This window comes from Diabrotica undecimpunctata, chromosome 5 (genome assembly GCF_040954645.1).
Source record: "Diabrotica undecimpunctata isolate CICGRU chromosome 5, icDiaUnde3, whole genome shotgun sequence".
NCBI classification, from domain to species: Eukaryota; Metazoa; Arthropoda; class Insecta; order Coleoptera; family Chrysomelidae; genus Diabrotica; species Diabrotica undecimpunctata.
In genome coordinates, this window is record NC_092807.1 from 17082250 (window position 1) to 17101407 (window position 19158).

General features: G+C 32.9%; 1 protein-coding gene across 1 annotated transcript; it reads right to left on the reverse strand.

The window, feature by feature from the left end:
• Window positions 1–839: 839 nt before the first annotated feature.
• Window positions 840–17882, reverse strand: LOC140441121 (UBX domain-containing protein 4-like). The gene is made up of 6 exons (XM_072531575.1): window positions 17649–17882; window positions 17455–17589; window positions 6699–6857; window positions 4265–4746; window positions 2666–3333; window positions 840–1139 (listed from the first exon to the last, which is right to left on the reverse strand). The coding sequence occupies exons 1-6, from the start codon at window positions 17728–17730 to the stop codon at window positions 992–994; spliced, it is 1674 nt and encodes a 557-aa protein (XP_072387676.1). The 5' UTR covers window positions 17731–17882; the 3' UTR covers window positions 840–991.
• Window positions 17883–19158: the final 1276 nt, after the last annotated feature.

Consider the following 19158-nt stretch of genomic DNA (forward strand, 5'->3'; position numbering starts at 1 on the left):
GATTTGCAAAAAAACCCATTCTACTCCTTCTCTGTCGTGCACAAATGCATACTACTGCAGACAACTTTGGACCTACAATTGTTGTATCCACAATCTTGTCACCGCCGAAGCAATAATGTTTATGTGGCATGAACAGCAGGCCTCTAGACTCTGTGAGACCATCGCTTCGTGTATTTTAAAGTATGTAGAAAGTCTGCCAACAACTGTGAAACAAGTCACTGTTTATAGTGACAACTGCAGTGGTCAAAATAAGAGCCACTTAAGTTAAGTATATAATCTGCCACTTACCTATTGCCTGGTGTGTTGTTGAAAGTATATATTGTGCGCAAAAGTTTATAAGGCGCGTAAAAAAGCAGAACATGCAACATTATTCACGTCACGTCGCACGAGTTATTTTGCCACGTTTGGTGCGTATTTTGTATGTGCTAGATCTCTCCGTTCATTTCTCTCAGAATTTACCTTCAGAAACATCAATATAGACATTTAGGGAGGAGCTGTAGTAATAAAACCGCAGGCCAAAAGCATTAATATGAAACAAGCCACCAATGAAAAATATGTAAAATTCCAGAAAAACTTAGCCCAATGTACAAGTTTTCAGATTATATTCGGCTTTAACATAACAAAATATACAAGAAACAGCGATTATTATCTAACAAAATTACTGTTAAACAGTGTAATCTGTTTTCTTAGCAATCTCGTAGTTTAGCCACACTCTACTGATGATTCTAATCGTGCAATGTTTTTGTATCGCTTCAACCTCTCTTTTTCAAAATATAAACACTTTTTTGTCGATTTTTTCTTTCATAACCTACCTAATCCAGATAAACAAAAATAACGTATAATTAAAAATATTTTATTAAGTAATATATTTTACAGCAAAGAAGAATAAAATAGTATTAACATGTATTAAAACTTAAAAATCAGTATGCCAGTACATTCAATAGTTAAACAATTATTAAAACAAACTCAATATGCACAATATTTAAGTGCTTCACATTTGCTGAGTAGAATTTCCATTCCAAGTGTTATTTTCGTCGTCGTCGTCCTTTCTGTCACTTAGTCTGTGAACGTTTCCTTGACGTTTAATGACTGTTGTTCCGTCATTAACTACTTTACGCTTAGTAGTACCAGTGCGGGCACTAAAAAATAGATAATTATATAAAAATATAACACAACAAAACTTGTAGATAGTAGTTAAATATTACGTTTATATGGGATTAACCCATAATTGACTGTAATGACAATTACATTTTATAATTAAAAATGAATAAATGGAAAATAAAAGTATTTTAAAAGTATGTAAAATATTTAATTCCTAGCTGAGCTCTTTCGTCTTAAAAAGCCATCCTCAGAGCTATGGTAAAAAATTTTAGTGAAATTAATTTATTATCTATTAATTAGAGAATGGATCCTCTCCTGTTGCCGACAAGAATGTAGCGTAGAATCTTTTTAAATAATTTTTAAATGTTTGTCCTTGTTCTAGTGTAGTGTTATGTACAATCTATGTTTCAATTTCATGTTTATTACATTCTGCGCTTGCTGGATAGCCCAAATTTGACGAAATGTCCCTGATGATGCTGTAAAAAGCGAAAGTACTTGGGCAAGATTTGATTATTACAATTATGCTCGATATTTGCCTTTAATTTTTCAAAGTTTAATTATTATTAATTGAATTAAAAATATTTGCGTCCACTTTTTGACTGGCAACCTATTATCACAGTATTTTCCTAATTTTAAATGTATGTAAAGGAACACTAGAAGAACTGGAACACCTTGCTGAACAACTAAATATATATTGCAACGATTATGGACTAAAAATAAATTTGAAGAAAACCACGTTCATGGTATTTACAAAAGCACAAAACATCAAAGTTAAGCTAGTACTAGATAATACAGAAATTGAACAAATATCTTCGTACAAATACCTTGGAGCATGGATCACAGAAGATAGTGATCAGACAAAAGAAATATGATGCCGCATTGAAATTGCACGGTCAACTTTTAATAGAATGAGAAAACTTTTTTGTAATCGCGATATCAATATATCGCTCCGAATAAGAATGCTTCGATGTTATATTTTCTCTACCCTTTTGTATGGGGTTGAAGCTTGGACACTTAAAAAATCCAACATTAAAAACCTAGAAGCATTCGAAATGTGGTGTTACCGACGTATTTTGAAAATATCATGGATGGATCGCAAAACAAACGAACAAGTTCTCGAACAACTAGGAACACAATGCGAAGTTTTAAATTCCATAAAAATCAGGAAATTGGAATACTTGGGGCACATCATGAGAGGTGAAAAATACGAACTACTAAGTAATATAATGCGGGGTAAAATCAAAGGCAGAAGAAGCGTAGGAAGACGTAAAATCTCGTGGCTATACAATCTCCGTGAATGGTTTGGATGCAGTTCAATTGAACTATTCAGGCACGTAACCAACAAAATTATAATTGCCAGAATTATTTCCAATCTAAGATAGGAGCGGAACTTGAAGAAGAAGAAGATATAAAAAATTTGATCAACTACGTTATGAACGTAGTGATCCTGGAGTGGGATCTTGTACAATGAGAATTAAGTTAAAGAATTCTAAGCTTCATTGGCTCCACTAATGGACGCAACTTTTACCTTCTGCATAAAAAAATAATTACTTAGTATACTTACGCAGTTGGTGTTCTCCGTGTTGGTTCATTTGGTGGCGGCCCGGTAGTATTTCTAGAACCGGATCCAAACACCAGATTCTTAAAGAATCCCAAGATGCTGAATATCGGAGACCATATACCCCACCAAAGAATTGAAATGATTCCGGGTTCTGAATTAGTGGAGAGTTCTCCACCATTTGTAGGCAACACTAAGAGATTAGCGTTCGGAACTAACTCCAGATCTAACAACGTAGTAGGATAATCCTTTGATGTATATTCTCTCCTTGGAAAAGTGGTAGCTAAATTAAAACTACTAAGGGTGATATTCAAGTTTGACCTAAGAAAAGAAACGACGTATTCCAAAGTATCGGAAACTTCAAACTCTTGAGTAACACTCGTGCCATCGGGTAATTTAAATTGCAGTCTTGTGATGTTTGAATCGAGTTTGGGTGGGGATGGTGCCTTGGGAGCTTCGGGGGCTTTGGGGGGAGTCACTTGATTTCTCGCCAGTCTTTCGGCACGATCTTGGGCTATTTGCGCCAATACACGATCTCTTGCCATTTGATCCTCGCGTTTCTCCCTATCTCTTTCCTCTTTTAACTGTTTTAGCTCTTGATCTTCCTGCCATTTTTTTAGTTGTTGTACATTTTGGCCCATCTTTCTGCGCTCTAGCTCCTTCAAACGTTCATTCTAAAAGGAAATGCGTAACGATAAATTTAATTAATTAACATTTTAAATTTTTATGTCAAATAAACATCAATTATACGTATTTTACGTACGACGTCATTTTTTAAGGTTATTTTAATTATAAACAAAACCGAATTAAATACGCTATTTCCATTACAGTCGTCTTTGTAAATTTTTGACAGAGTTGAATTACAGAAAATTCAAACACAACTATTTAAAAAATTATCTAATTATTTTAATAAAAAGAGAAATCAAACGATTTCTGCCTAGCGAAACCGAATCTAGTACCGTCATTATGTTATGAATTATTTTAATGTTGAAAAGTTTTTTATAGATTAGTTATGTACGCTATTGTAAATTCTTGGATTATTTACAAGGATTTGCATAAAAGAAGTGTACAACAAAATAAGACAAAATTTTCACTTTTGAATTTTTTGGTGCCACTAGCAGAACAGCTAATTGAATTAGGAAGATCAAAATCAAATGTAAAAAGACGAATAAGTGGCCGTTCTGGAAGAATATCTAAAAGACAGAAACAGATGATTAACGTTAGAGACCATCTGCCACAAGCAATACCTACTAGAAGAAGGTGCTTTAAATGTTCACAAAATAAATCAGAAACTCGAACTACGACTACATTATTTGTACAGCGTCCAATGTGCCTCTATGCAAAAATTGTTTTTTACCACATCATTCATAAGAAGTCATGTTTTTTGTGTAATGTACTTTTTTTATTTTGAATATAAGTTTGTTTCTTTACTGATGGGATTTATTGATTCCACCATTCAACTAATGGGACATATATGTCCCATGTCCTTTCTAAGGATACAAGGTCACGCAACAATGTGAAAAAAAAATCAATCGCTTTGCTAGGTCTCTAACAGTTTTATTTAGTTACACTGAAATCAGTAATGAAAGGGTTAAAACAACTTACCTCTTCTTCTTCCTTCTGTTTTTCCTTCCGTATTAAGTCAATCAGTTCTTTAGCTCTCCTTACTTTTTCTTCACCTGACAATTCTGCTTCTGTCTCCTCTTTAGTGTATGTAGTTCCTTTTTCTGTTGTTTTAACTTCTTCAGAATCTTTATCTACCTTAACTTCTTCTTTATCTACCTTAACTTCTTCTTTATCTACCTTAACTTCTTTATCCTCCTTATTTTCCTCGGCTGTCGTAACTTCTTTATCATTCGTACTCTCTGCGTTCTCTTCTTTTGCTGGTTCTGTAAGCGTTTCTGACGGACTCGGTTGCTCTGCGGGAGGTTTATCTTCGGATGATTTATTAACCTCCGTTTCGGAAGGGCTGGGTTCGTCTTCGGGGGGACTTTCTTCAGATGTATTAAGAGCATTGTTATCACATTCGACTCGTGGTCCTTCACCAGCTTGTTCATGTGCGAGAAAGTTTTCTGATAGAACTGAAGCTTAAAAATAGATTAAAATAGACATTTGAAGCACAAGTAAAATTTAATTCTTAGTTAGTAGTATGATTAAGGGAACCGTTTGATAACTATGTAGCCTCGTACATAACTCGAATTGGAATGTCTTTATCATTTTTAAATATCAGTTTTAAATTCCATAAAAATCAGGAAGTTTGAATACTTGGGTCACATCTCACATCATGAGAGGTGAAAAATAAGAACTATTAAGGAATATAATGCAGGGCAAAAAGGCACAAGAAACGTAGGAAGTCGTAAAATCTCGTTTGGATGCAGTTCATTTGAACTATTCAGCCGCGTAACCAACAAAACTATAATTGTCAGAATGATTTCAAATCTTATTAAGTTAATTTTGACAGCAATATTTTGAAAGAAATATACAGAAACAACTAGGACTACATTCGTGCTGATAATATGTTATCAGAAGATATTTTCAACTAAAGGGTTAAAACAAGTATGCAGTCTATCTCCCCTATTATTTAATCTTTATTTAGAAAGAGTTTTACATCAGTAGAGACTGGTATCTCCAGTGGGCGACGGCTACTTAACCAGCATTAACTTCACAGATGACCAAGCTATTCTGACCAAGCTAAAACTCCTATGATCTGGAATTTATGCTGGGAATACTATACTGAGCATATAAAGAATAGGAACTCAACAGAAGTTTGCAAAAAACAGAATATTTAGTGTTAACTCTGAAGCTAATTTTGGATTGTGATCGACAATGACGTGGAAATAATGGCAAAATCATTTAAATATCTAGGAGCACTTTTGACAAGAGATGGACTAGGACCAGAAAAATTAGACAGCGAATAGAACAGGGAAAGAAAGTAATTGGAAGTCTGAATTCAGTAAAGAGATTCATATATTAACAGAGAAAGCAGAGATTAGGATTGGAAGATCATTTGTGGAATCTGTAGTAACGTATAGAAGTGAAGTGTGCCCAAGTAAAAAAAAGTTAGATGTATTAGATATGGATTGTCTTCGAAAGAGCAACAGAATATCAAGGTGCTACAGAAATACCAACGGCGTTTTTAGAGATAGATTAAATGCCACAGACACGTTAACTGATACAATAGAAAGGAAGAGTCTTAAGTGGATGGTACATCATCTACGGATGGGAAAAAGTAGATGGACCAATAGAGTATTTAGATGGAATGCATCAGGAAGGCCTTGGTTCGCAGAAATCTGGAGGAAAAGGACGCTCAAGACAGGCAAAGATAGCGACTAGGTGTGGGAATGAGGCGTTAGCTGTTTAAATCCCTTAATAGATATGATTTGACAGTATAGAACGGTATGGTATTCTGTTTTTGACAGTACGTAATTCACATTTAATATCTACTGGGATTTTGTCAATAATAGAATATAGTGAGTTAACAGCAAGAATATAGTACTTTGATTTAAAAGACTAAATACCATCATTTAATCCATCATGAATATTTTAAACCATCGTTTGAACCATTGTCCTCTTGAAAATGACAGCACGAATTCTCTAATATACCGAATCGGTGGATCCTTCGGTTTCGTTTTATGTTAACCCTCGAACCTATTGTATAAGCAACGTGAATCTCATAATACAGGGAGGATAGAATGAAAGATAACGAGTAAAGACATATTTCTAACGAAGGAATGCTTACGAGTCACTTTATTTTTTTTTTTTTAACGATCTTCTAGTTTTTCGGACACATTTTTGAATTTATAATGAGGCGCTGTGCTATCAAGCTCAAAAAAACAGAATATAAACAAGTGAATTTTGCCTATCTCATTCAGTTTTTAAAAAGGAAATCATCGAGTATAAAATACATATCGGGAGAGAAACAATTCGCCAAGATGATCATCAAGCTTCTTAAAATCAATAAATAAGAATAGAATTTAATGCTTTTTTAATTCTTTTGATAAATCCTTCTTCAAATTGAATAAATAAATCCAAAACTTACCTGAAATAGAATGGACTGGGGCTGTACTGAATCCTGCCCTGTTCAAGACATCATCCACTTTAGCAGAAACTGTTTCTAAATTAGTATTTCCGGTAATAATATCTAAGGGTACGCCCTTCTGACCAATAAAGTATATCGAGGGTACACTCGGTTCTTTATCTAAGGTAAATATAAGGAAAAACTTTAAAACAATTCATTGTATAAATCTAAAGAGAAAATTTTCACACACAGGAGCAACAATGGCAATAGTTTTTCCATAATTGGCATTATAGATAATTATTTTTTGTGTCTGGAAACAAAAAATTGAGAAACGACACAATATTAGTATTGTAACATAATAATTTGAATAATCTACTTTTAACTTAAGACATTTAAGAAATAAATTACTCGTGATTTATTTAATGGCTAATTGGAATGAATTAACAAAAAGTTGAGAAATGCGATGAAATACTGTACAAACTGCTATCATAAATACAAATAAAAACATCCAAATATTTAACATTTAAAATTATTTCCGAATCCAAATTAAAATTTACTGCCGGAGTATAACTAGTTCGCCTCCCCTTGGTGCACCCTGGGTAAGATAAAGGAACTAGCATAACTGGCAATAAAACAATATTTACGATCTTACACATCCAAGCACAATCTATGAACAAACTAAAGGATCGTCTTAGAGCCACATGACTAAAAATCTCGGACTATAAATTAGAATTTGCCTAATTGACATAGAAGGCATTAGCTATACAAAATGTCAACTACTATAAAAACTACTGACAAAGTATGCAATTGAAATAGTAACCTAACCTAACCTATGCTAAAAAAGAAGGTCAACTATAACGTACTGCCAGAATTGTAGGATATGACCTAGCTACTATAGAGCGTTTCACGTTAAGAAAATAACATTAGGCTTATGGAGATCAGTGTTGCCAAAACTCTCAGGAATGCGGTTAACTAGATTGTCGATATATTTTTCGAATTTCCATTTTCAATTAACATTTAACTGTAAAGTCAGAACAACTGAAGAACCACAAAGCCTTATTATCATTATGTAGTCTCAGAGAACGACATAAAATCGCTGACATACGCACACCGTATAATTTTAAGTTGCAATTACTAATTAGATATATGCATTCCAAGCGGTCCGTTTATTTGCTTTTAAATCTTTAATAACCGGCAAAGTGCAGGATTTAACTAAGCAATATTTTCTACTGATTTCTATGATTCATGGTATATGATATTCTTACCGAAAAACAAATAAACTGTCGTTACTATAATTATAATAAGATAAAATAAAATTATCTTTTGTAAATACTATTTATTTAATTAAAATCATTTTCCCTACTTTTCATCTCTTGTTTCGAATGGGCACTTTTGGTCAATTACGTTAAAAAACGTAAACAAATTCATGTCTGTGAAAACGAAAATACAAATTATACAACCCTGAATCGTGCTTGCGTTCATCGTGGCATCGCTGCGTTTCTATCGTCCATAAGAAATACATGGCCCTATCTCCGCAATGTTATTTTCTTAACGTGGAACGCTGTATAGGATATTTAACTCGGAATAATACAATGTACCTCGTGACTGTTAAAATAGGTAAAACCACTGTTCGTAGACTTACTACGGTTGCCTCTTCCGCCTAACCAATGAACATTAAGCCCGAAACTGTACTCTCGTGACGTAATTCTTCCCCTTCAACCAATCAACACTGCGATCGACCTGCCCTCTACATTCAGTTTCAATTGCGAATAAAAGGGTTTTGTATTCTTGTGTACTCTGGCGACGTAACTCAAGCATCCCCACCCCAGTCGAAAGAGGCAACCGTAGTAAGTCTACGAACCGTGAGGTGAAGCGGCTTTAAGTAATATTTATAAATCTCTTGCAACCAATTGGTTTCTTGGACTCTCATTCCTCATATTTCGATCAAAAAGATCGTGACTCGTTCATATTCGCAGCAATTGCCGTACACTTCCTTTGATTGTGTCAAAAAATCGACATTTCATCGAATTGGTAACAAGTCTCACAAGTGTATACAGCCCAAGCCCAATGCCCTATCTATCCGTACGTTTGAATTTGTGATGGTTTGTCGAGATTAGCAATCGTATGGACCAGGTTTTAGATTTCAAAAAGCAATTAATGAAGTTAATGAAGTTATTTGCGCATTCAACATATCACATAATGCATTTACTTCTTCATGGTGCATATACAGTGATGAGTGTCTTACCACCCGGCAAAATAGCGGAAAGGATAGAAGACAGATTAAGTTGTGAGATAGTACGAGATAAGGCTAGTTATTAGACGTGTCTATTTGACTTCAGTCATAATTATACGGATGACCTCGAAAATATTTTATTTTAATAATTTCTGATGTTAGAATAAATGATTAAATATATTAAGATATATTATAGTAAAAAACATTAATTAGTAGCGATTTTAAATTATAAATCTTTAAGTTTATTTATTAATAAAAATAACTCGACTAAAATATTTGACTAAACTAAATAGGTATGATCAGTCCTAAAAGAATTGTTGTATGTGGAGTTGGAGTAATAGTTAGAGACAGTGTCTATTGATAAGAAGACTGGGGTTCAATTCACACCAAGGGTAAAATTTTTGTTTTACTCAATCAAAAATAATAGAAAATATGATACATATTAGGTAACAAGTTTTCGAAAAACTCATTATTTACAATTTATTCTTATTCCAATGTTATAAAATAGAAATACAAAATATTTCAAATTCAATTCCAGTTTTACAGTCTTCAGTTGTGAATGGAAAATAATCCATTGAAGACTGTTTAATGTCAAATCCATCACTAAATTCTCAGTGTTAATATCAATTCCTCTGTACAGGTAATGATTTTCAAAACAATTGACGACATTGGAATGGATGCGCGCGAACAGCTACCTGCTTTATAGCTAACCAAATCATCAAGCCTTCAAGTTATCAAATATCACATCGAGAAGTGTTTTTTACGGTAAACAGAAATTTTTTATTGAAAAAACAATTCGTGAAAAGGATTTTAACGGTCGAGGAAAAAGTGCAAATTGTTGTGTGGCATGTGAATGGATTATCAGACAACATGATTAGACAACAATTTGTAAATATGTTTCCAAATAGGCCGGCTCCAGCACGATCAACAATTCAGTCTATTATACGTAATTTTTTTACTTATGGATCCGTGTTCGATCCAAGAGGAGTTCGCAGACGAAGGGAGGTAAATCCAGATTTGGAACTAAAGGGACACTTTGATTTGGGCAAGTATTGAGCAAAATCCTGCCCAATCAACAACTCTTCTCGGAGAACAATGTGGAATTCCAAGATTTAGAGTAGGTGAAATTTTGTAAAGACATCGATACCGTCCCTATAAACTTCATAAATCCAACGAACAATTCCCTGGGGATCAATATAGACGTTTAGAATTTTGTCAAACTGCAATGGAAATGTCACATCAAGATGAACATTTTTTAGAGAACGTTTTGTTCACCGATGAATGTACGTTTTCATTGCATGGCCGTCACAATTCAATCAGTGCTAGGTATTGATCTCGAGGAAATCCTCGTCAAATTTATGTCGCTCGTACCCAGCGTCTTCGAAAAGTAAATGTTTGGGGAGGCATAATAGGGAATCATGTCATTGGTCCATTTTTTATAGACGGTATGTTGACTGGGCGGAAATACTTGGAACTTCTGCAAAATGAAATTGTCCCAACCCTTTGTAATTTACCAATACCTTTCGATTCCATATGGTTTCAACACGATGGTTGTCCTGCACATAATTCTCGCATCGTCAGTGAATATCTCAGTACAACTTTTCCTAATCGATTGATTAGTGGCCACGGATATTTTTTTTATTTTTGTAGAATTTTTACTTATTTAAACATTCTTTAAAAGATTTTACTTTATTTTCGAAAGTACGACGATACTGTTTTGTCAATAAGATTTTTTGTTTTAACTTTAGTTTTTGTTTAGTTTTGTTTAGTGATTCAAAGCAAAACGATCTTTGCATAATTTCAAATTATTAAAAAAAAAAAACATATGTGGGTTTTGAACTCTAATCGTCTGCGATGCCTGTATCGCAATGTCGAGTTCTTACCACTAATCCACGAAGGATTTATAATTATTCCGTGACAAGAGTGTATGAAACTCCTCAAATCATAGTAGAAATTATTCTTGGTTAATAATTTAAAACTTTAGATTAAATAATCACTATTAATTAAATTATTTTATTCACATTTTTGCTTTATTGTGGTCAATCAGTTTTTACTTTATGCGAAATTAAAAAATGGAAATACGTCACACATTCGACGTTACTCACAATAATTATGACCGAGGTGATTTAGCTCGAATCTAACGTCTAAAGGTGTGACACTATCGATAGTGGTAATGTAATGTAATATAAATTATAGGTTTTTCCGATTAGTTCTCACCTCTACGAGTTTCATCTCTTTTTATTTCACAAGGTAACTGTGTTTTCTATCTCTTACGTTAAAAAGCCGGGTGATAAGACACTCATCACGGTATAAATGTTTGTATGATTAATCAGTTTATGAGTAATTAGTACATTTTAAGACATGTTGATAAACAATATATTACTATTATATTAAGTGACTAAGCATAGGATAATTACTGTACTTTTTTATAAGTATAAAATTTACAATTTGTTTAGACAACAAATCTATGTATAAGTAAATGATTTCAAAAAACTAATAAATACAATTCTTTTTTTTTTTTAGAAAAAACATATAATCCACATCAACCATGTACGGTTATTAGTGGAGTAACATACACAAGAGTTAATTTTATTTACATTAAATAGATGTATATAAACATAAATCTTTTAAATAATTTATTACATGGTCAGTGTTTATGGTTAAAGTGATTTTGATGTCATCTGAGATTCCATATTTTCTTCTTGTTTCTTCGTGGTAATGGCAGTCAATCAGAATATGCTTCACCGTCAATGGGAGAGAACAGTTTCTGCAGGTTGGAGAAGATTCTTTGTTGATTACGAATTTATGGGTGTCTAATTCTTAGTCAGTTAGTTATTACTTGGTCCCTTCTATTGAATGGATTATTCAAGATGGTCTTCACAAGGGGATAAATCTCATATAGTTTGGTTCCTGAATCTTTCCAGTAGTCTTGCCATATGTTCATACAGCGGTCTTTAATTAGGTTTTTGAGATCAGAGTATGGGTAATTTCTTGATTTGGTTGTGTATTGAGTTTATTCGACTTGTGTTTGCTAGGTTGTCCACTTTCTCAGTTCCAGCTATTCCTACATGCGACGGTACCCAGATAAATGCTATTTCTTTTCGAGTTGATTGGATTATATTTATCTCATTTTTGTTTTACACCTAATAGGGCAGTTAATGAGTCAGTGATGATGACACATTTATTCTCACTACGCGTTTTGAAGAAAATTAAGGCTTCCAAAATGGACCTGTGGTCTCGCCTGTGAGGATGCAGCAGTTTGTAGGTATGGATATAGTGTGAGTAGTGTATTTACAGTAGTATACAGCAGCGTGTCCGTCATGAGCTTTAAAGGCATCACTGAAAATTTGGAGAGAACAAATTCTTGTTTATTATATGTTGGTCGTTTTAGACTCATCTAAATCTCATTTTTATATAAGTTTATTTTATAATTATTACAATCTATGATTGATCTCCGGTCTCTTTCTATCTGTCATATAAGGCCTGTTATTTTTTCAGACGTTGGGCTGTTATAAGTGGGGGTTACCACCCCAAACACCTTCATCTTCCTTGGTGTTTGTCAATAGAAAACTTGTCCAAAGCAATTTTAACATTATATTTTCCTAATATATTATTACTAATATTAGGCATGTGTTATTAATGCACTTGTGGGCCAACCCAAGGTAGGATGTGAATCAATACATAGAGGACTAGGATTTGGAACTAGAAATGAAGCTGAAGATGACATGCTTGAATTAGTAACAGCATTAGATATGGCCATTGTTAACACATTCTTTCAAAAGAGAGAAACTCAACTTGTTACATACAAAAGTGGACAAAATCAACCCCAAATAGATAATTTCACGATAAGAAAAAAGATATACATGAATGTAAGAACTGCACGGTAATAGTTAGTGAGACAGTAAGCCAACAGCATAAGTTGCTTGTTAAAGTTAAAAGCAAAACCAAACCCAAATTTCGGAAAGAACAAAAAATCAAGAGGTGGATGTTAAAAGATGAGAAAGAAGGTATATTCGGGGCATAAATAGTAGAAAAATGTGTTGGAACATGAAAGGAAATCCTAATACAATTGAGAGGTAGATGGCCAGTATCATTAGAGATACTGGTATTGAAATACTTGGAAAAACTTCGGGAAATAAGGAGACCTGGTGGTGGTCTAACGAAGTTCAAGAAAAACTAAGAGAAATGAGATTATATAAACAATGGCAAGGAACTAGGTCATACACAGATCATCAAAACTATACAGTCGCCAAAAAGGAAGCAAATTAAGTAGCTTAACACCAGTACAACCAGTCCCAAAACTGGATAAAAGAGGAGGGTTTGAATGTGATGCAAGCAACCTTCACTTGTAAAAATGCCGCTCATAAAACCCACCACCAAGCATCGGATATAGGGTAAACGTTTGAAGACGACTTTAGCAAAGAAAAGGACTACGAGAAAGAATACCTCATTATGATTGGCATGTTAGAATATTAACTTGAGGAAAAAAGGAAAAGGAACATCAAAATACCAAAATTTCTTACTCAATTATAGCAGAAAATGCAGAGAAAATTATGCAAGCTCAAAAGTGATCCTTTTAATACACGAGAAATTTGAAAACAACATGGAAGATATCGAACATATCAGCCACCAGCATATGGAAAACAGTAACCTCCATATTAGGTTAGCTTAGGTTCAATATCAGTGTGAGTTTAACCACCCTTCCACTCTACCTAAGAAGTCTATTGTGGCTCATCCCTTGGTTAGAGCCGTCCTTTCAGGCCAGCCTTTTTAACAAAGTCTATGATGACACTTCTATGATGTCGTAGGACTCGAGTTGATAATGCTCAACTATGTTGAGCTTTATCGGATCTAACCCTGGACAGATGCACAGAAAGTGTTCAGGTGTCTTGTGTTCAACCTGACAAAATCTGTAATTCACACTTTCTGTTGTGTCAGATTTTATTCATGTGCCCCTTAAGGCGACATCGTCCTATTAGGAGACCTACGATAATTTGTAAAACATTCCTATTTATATTTAGTAGAGCTCTGGATTTCTTCTTCAAAGATTCATGTATAAAAACCTTCGAATATTTAAGACCCATTTGTCTTTTCCAGCGGTGACATTTCATCCGTTCCACACAGTCTGATATCATATTTTTGGCTGAGCTTCTTGTTATTCCAACTACAAGTTCTGGGCCTATAAATGTTTCTTTTGTCCCTCCCCTGACAAGTGAGTCCGCTTTTTCGTTCTCTTCAATAACAGTATGTCCAAGCATCCAGAGTAAACTTTCTTACTTTTTGCGTTCCAAATCAGATTTTGAAGACAGTTCCAAACTAACTTGTGAGTCAATTCGATCAATTCCAGTGCCTTTAATGACGCCTAGCTATCTGATATAATTTTTATATATCTGTCCCTGTAGTTCTGTTTTATTAGTTCCTGCAGGCACATCTCTAGAGCATAAATTTCTGCTTGGAAGATAATGGAGTGATTACCTAGGCTTTCACAAGACTTAGCCTTGGATTCACTCCATATACTCCAACTCCTTCATTCGTTTTAGAGCCATCTGTATACCAGCATTTATCTGCTATTATGAGATTCCACCACGCCACATTTGGTGTGGTGGAAAATTTAAAGCAAAGTCCAGTCTACACCGATTTGGTATTTGTATACAAACTTTTAAGTGGTCAGATACATTGTTTGAACTACTTGAGACAATTTCATTGAAATTCAGTGTCATTGAATCATTGAATTGTAGCTTTGGAAAATCAAATTCTCAGATCCATCTTGGTCATTATCAAGACCAGCAGGCCAACTGAAGAATTTACAATAACTAGGAAATATGAACACCCACTGGACAGCCTTTGCTAAGTATTGTAAGATCCCGTAGATTAGCCTGGATAGATCATATACTAAGAAGTAAGACAGATTGAATGACAATGTGAAGAGAGACTTGAAAAAAATAAATGTTAATACGCCTCTCGAAAAAGCAACACAGGACAGAAAGGAATGGAGAGGATTTGCAAAGGAGGTCAAAAAAATCAAAGGGTTATTCAGCCATCAAAAGGAAGTAAGTAATTATGCATTACATAGGCCTATTGGAAGAGCATTAAAGATATGAATGGTAATGGTATTGGAATTTTGGGTATCTCCTTATGTAAGTTTCAAGAGAAAAATTAGAGAAAAGGTTTGAACCACTGTAATGAAATTTATTACTTATGTCTGTTTGTTTTTTTAGTATATTATGTTGATATTTATAATGCTATATGTTGTATTTGATTTGACTAATTTTTTTGTATGTGGTTGATCCCATAAAAAAGAAAAATGAAATTTTTATTAGTTTTAATTTAAATTTAGTAATTATTGCCAAATAAACTAATAATAATTGATCACCTATTATCTTTTGTTGGTGGAAAAATGTAACAATAATAAAAAAATAAGATTGGGTCAGATGATTGTTTTAGGTTCAGATTGTATCAAATATGCCATATTCATATATTTTGAAAAGTTATTTTTGTTTTGATTGGTTGATTGACTGTTTTGAATTAGAATTTGATTGATTTGTTTGGAATTAAAATCTGAAAAACTAAAAATGTTAATAACAATTTTGTTTTTAAATATTTATATGGTATTATTATCATTGAAGTGTGTAAAATAGCATAGATAACATAGTGAAACGATAAAACAACTACAAGAAATGTAACTTAAAATAACAGAAAATTTCTCTACATGTAATATATCTAAGATATAAATTGTCAAATGTGTAGGACTACCACTCAATCTTTAAAAAAGCATAGAGAATTAAAAATAAAAAAGTCGTTGAAAAAACAAGATCTGAAAGCAATTTCTATATTATTGGAAGGAATACAAAAGAAAATCTTAAATAATTGATCTTTAAATCAAAGCAAAAATAACTGTTCCTAACCTAATTAATTGAAACATTGTCTACATATCCCTAATATATTTCTTTAATGATTAATGATAATAATTTTTCAATAATCACTTACTAACATCATTGAAAAACTGTAAATTTAGTAATCATTTTTACAGAAACACAGGAAAAAATATGCAAACTGCGGCACCAGTACTATAAACTCTACAGTATGTGATGAATTTCTATTAAGTATATCGAAAGATTTGCAACTCATACTAGTAAACGAAATAAAGGAAGCCAAATTTTACTCTCTAATTATTGATTCAACACCTGATATATCTCACGTAGATTAGCTAACCACTATGGTTTTCTAAGTGACAAAAAAGCAAGATTTTTGGGATTTGTACTTATATTTTCTCATACTGGTGAAAGCTTAGAACAAGTTAATTTAGAATTTTTAAATAATATAGATTTATACATGAGTAACTGTCAGGGAAAGAGTTATGATAATGCATTTAATATGTCGGGTAAACATAAGGGATTCCAATCCAGAATAAACAATTAAAACATTCATTAAATTTAATTGAAAACAATGCTGCTGAAATTTGCATGGAAATGACCATTTTTTTTAAATATTGTTCAGGAATTTTTTCTAGTTCTACACATAGGTGGAATGCATTACAAAATTTTTGTAGAGCAAACACTTGAGTATTAAACCTATTTGTGACACCAGATGGTCAGCTTGTTCCACTGCTGTAAAAATCTTAAAGGAAAATTATGACGAAATTAAACATTGTTTACACAATTTTTCCTTAAACAAAGATGAAAAACCATTAACAAGGTCCGAAGCTGCAGGTTTACATAATAAAGTTGATACATTTGAGTATGTACTGTTACTTACTACAAAGGATAAGATTTTAGAGAGAATAAATGCTTCAAACAAGACTTCAATACCAAAACGAATCCCTAAATACATCAGTTTTAATATATGATTGATTCATTGATAGATTTTCATACGAACTGTATGAACAGAAAAGATATTGCATATACTAAGGACAAAAAAACGGCAGAAAATATGATCATGATGAAATTCCAGAACATGAAATAAGATTCAGTGGCAAAGAACATTTTGAAATTAATATGATTTTTTAATTAGCAACATTAAAAAAATATTTGAGGGATATAAAACTATTAACAATTAATTAAAATTAATTTTTCATGAAGTAAACATACTATCTGCCTTGGAAACAAACTATCAAACATAAAGTATATGTCATGACTGAAAAATAGACCCAGAATTACAATGTTTTAGTTGCTTCTTATTAATTCTTATTAACTATAAATAAATTAAAATGTTTGCACAATACATGTACTAATAATATAGTTGAAGAAGTTGTATATAAAGGTAATGAAACATATTTCATAAAAATGTAATTTATACATAATAAACTCCATGTGTCTGCAAAATGAGTCACTAAATTAAATAAAAACCTATAAAACCGCAAACACATTAAACATAATACTTTATCGTAAGTACTAACACTACAAATTGATAGAAAAATCTAAAATGTATTAAGAAATTATTATTGTAACCTCATTTGTCTTCTATATTTTAAATAAAATATTTATAAGAAATGCATTAGTAATCACTGTGACCTAACAGTTTAATTATTAATACATAAAAGGATACAAATCTCGCTAAACTGATGGTGAGCTGTCGAGCCTGCAATTATTTTTATAGCTACAAAATGATCCTGTTCAAGCTTTTCTCCGAGTTCGCCATTATTGATAAGGTCTGTTATTTTTTGTGACTTTTCGTCAGTACCTGATGACAAAAAAGATCGTTAATAATAGCAAAAAGTTACGTGAACGACTTAAATATACCTTCAATATACACTACAAAAACCGCTCCTTTAGATTTAGAAAAAGTAACCGCATCAGCTATTTCTCCACTGTACCACTTCATTTTATAAAAATACGTTAGTTTAGATTGTTATAACAATAAAATACTAGCAGACTTCTAACAATTAAAAAAGTACACATCAGTGTTATCGCAACTACAAACACAAAATACAATATTTTAAACGTCACCGTCACCGGTCACAATGGAACGATTTCTCTTTCTGTCTGTCACTGACTATTATATATAGAATGAATCTTCTCTTCCTTGCGTTGACTGTGTTAATATGTACTCAACCACAAAAATATAAAAATTATAGTGAAGACTATTCTGGGAACTGGGATTCTGGTTCTTATCTAAAATACATTGTAAAAATTATCTACTATTTTAATGGGAATAAGCCACAATTGAAGGTTAAATAAGTTTATTTTCGATCTTACGATTATAGAAATAAAGTTGTAGACGATTTAATTTGCTACAAATAATGTCTGATAAAATTTTTTGTAGGGTTGCTAGTTTAGGATACACTCCCTTTTTCCAAGATGGCGACCCCATAAACTTGAACCCAACGAATAAAAAAAATGTAACATAAGTATTTTAATGGACTAATCCGAGTCCATCTACGAATGTTTTTTAACTAAGAAACCTGTTTACTTACTACACCTCTACGCCTTCTATTTTACCGTTAAGCATCGGTTGTAGTATTCCATATCGGTATTCTATATAGTTTGTTTGCTGTCCAAAGTATTTTCAACATCGTCTATCAGTAGCGCACCTAGAATTTGCCTCTGGGGGTTGGTTTTGGTTGGTCACCAAATTTTTTTTTATGATGTTACCTCCATTTTGAGTCCTTAAAATGTGTAAGTAACAGTGTCGGAATAGGGTTAAAACCCTCCCTCGGTGCGCCACTGTCGTCTAAATATCATATCCACACTTCCAATGTTTCAATTATGTTCATGCTTGATACTTTGTAACCGTTCCAAAAGTAGAATCTTTTAATAACTTTTTGTTCATTACAAAAATAATAAAAGGATAGTTTTGTTTTAAATTTTTCTTTTTAATTCTTTGAACTCGTTTCCTTACGAGAATAAACATTAGAATGGCGCCCATTTCATTATAATTTTTAAGATAATACAAACAGCTTCTATATGATTTTTGAAAGAACCGCATACAAACTCTTCACGAGCAGAACCGCCTAGATTGTTTGTATACCTGAGTAAATAGTTTGCTCAGGTTACAACTTTCAGTTTTTATTTCTATGGCTGGATCTAGTTGTTGGTCCGTTATGACAGTTTTGAGATGACCGGAAGTTAAAATTTACTTTAAGTTTTAGACCCCACAATGTATATATGGATCGAAAGGTCTCGTCGAGACGAATCTAAATATGTACTTCCGGTTGCGATTCGACACCGGAAGTGACCCGAAACGCGCATAAAACGTCAAGATAGAGCAAATCTGACACCGGATTCGTGATCAGCATGCAAAATTAACTGC

Coding starts and splice junctions, on each gene's coding strand:
- LOC140441121 (XM_072531575.1), bottom strand. CDS start 17,730: ATGAAGTGGTACAGTGGAGAAATAGCTGATGCGGTTACTTTTTCTAAA. Junction 17,590..17,648: donor TTTTGTAGTGTATATTGAAG/GTATATTTAAGT, acceptor TTTTGTCATCAG/GTACTGACGAAAAGTCACAA. Junction 1,140..2,665: donor ACACGGAGAACACCAACTGC/GTAAGTATACTA, acceptor TCTATTTTTTAG/TGCCCGCACTGGTACTACTA.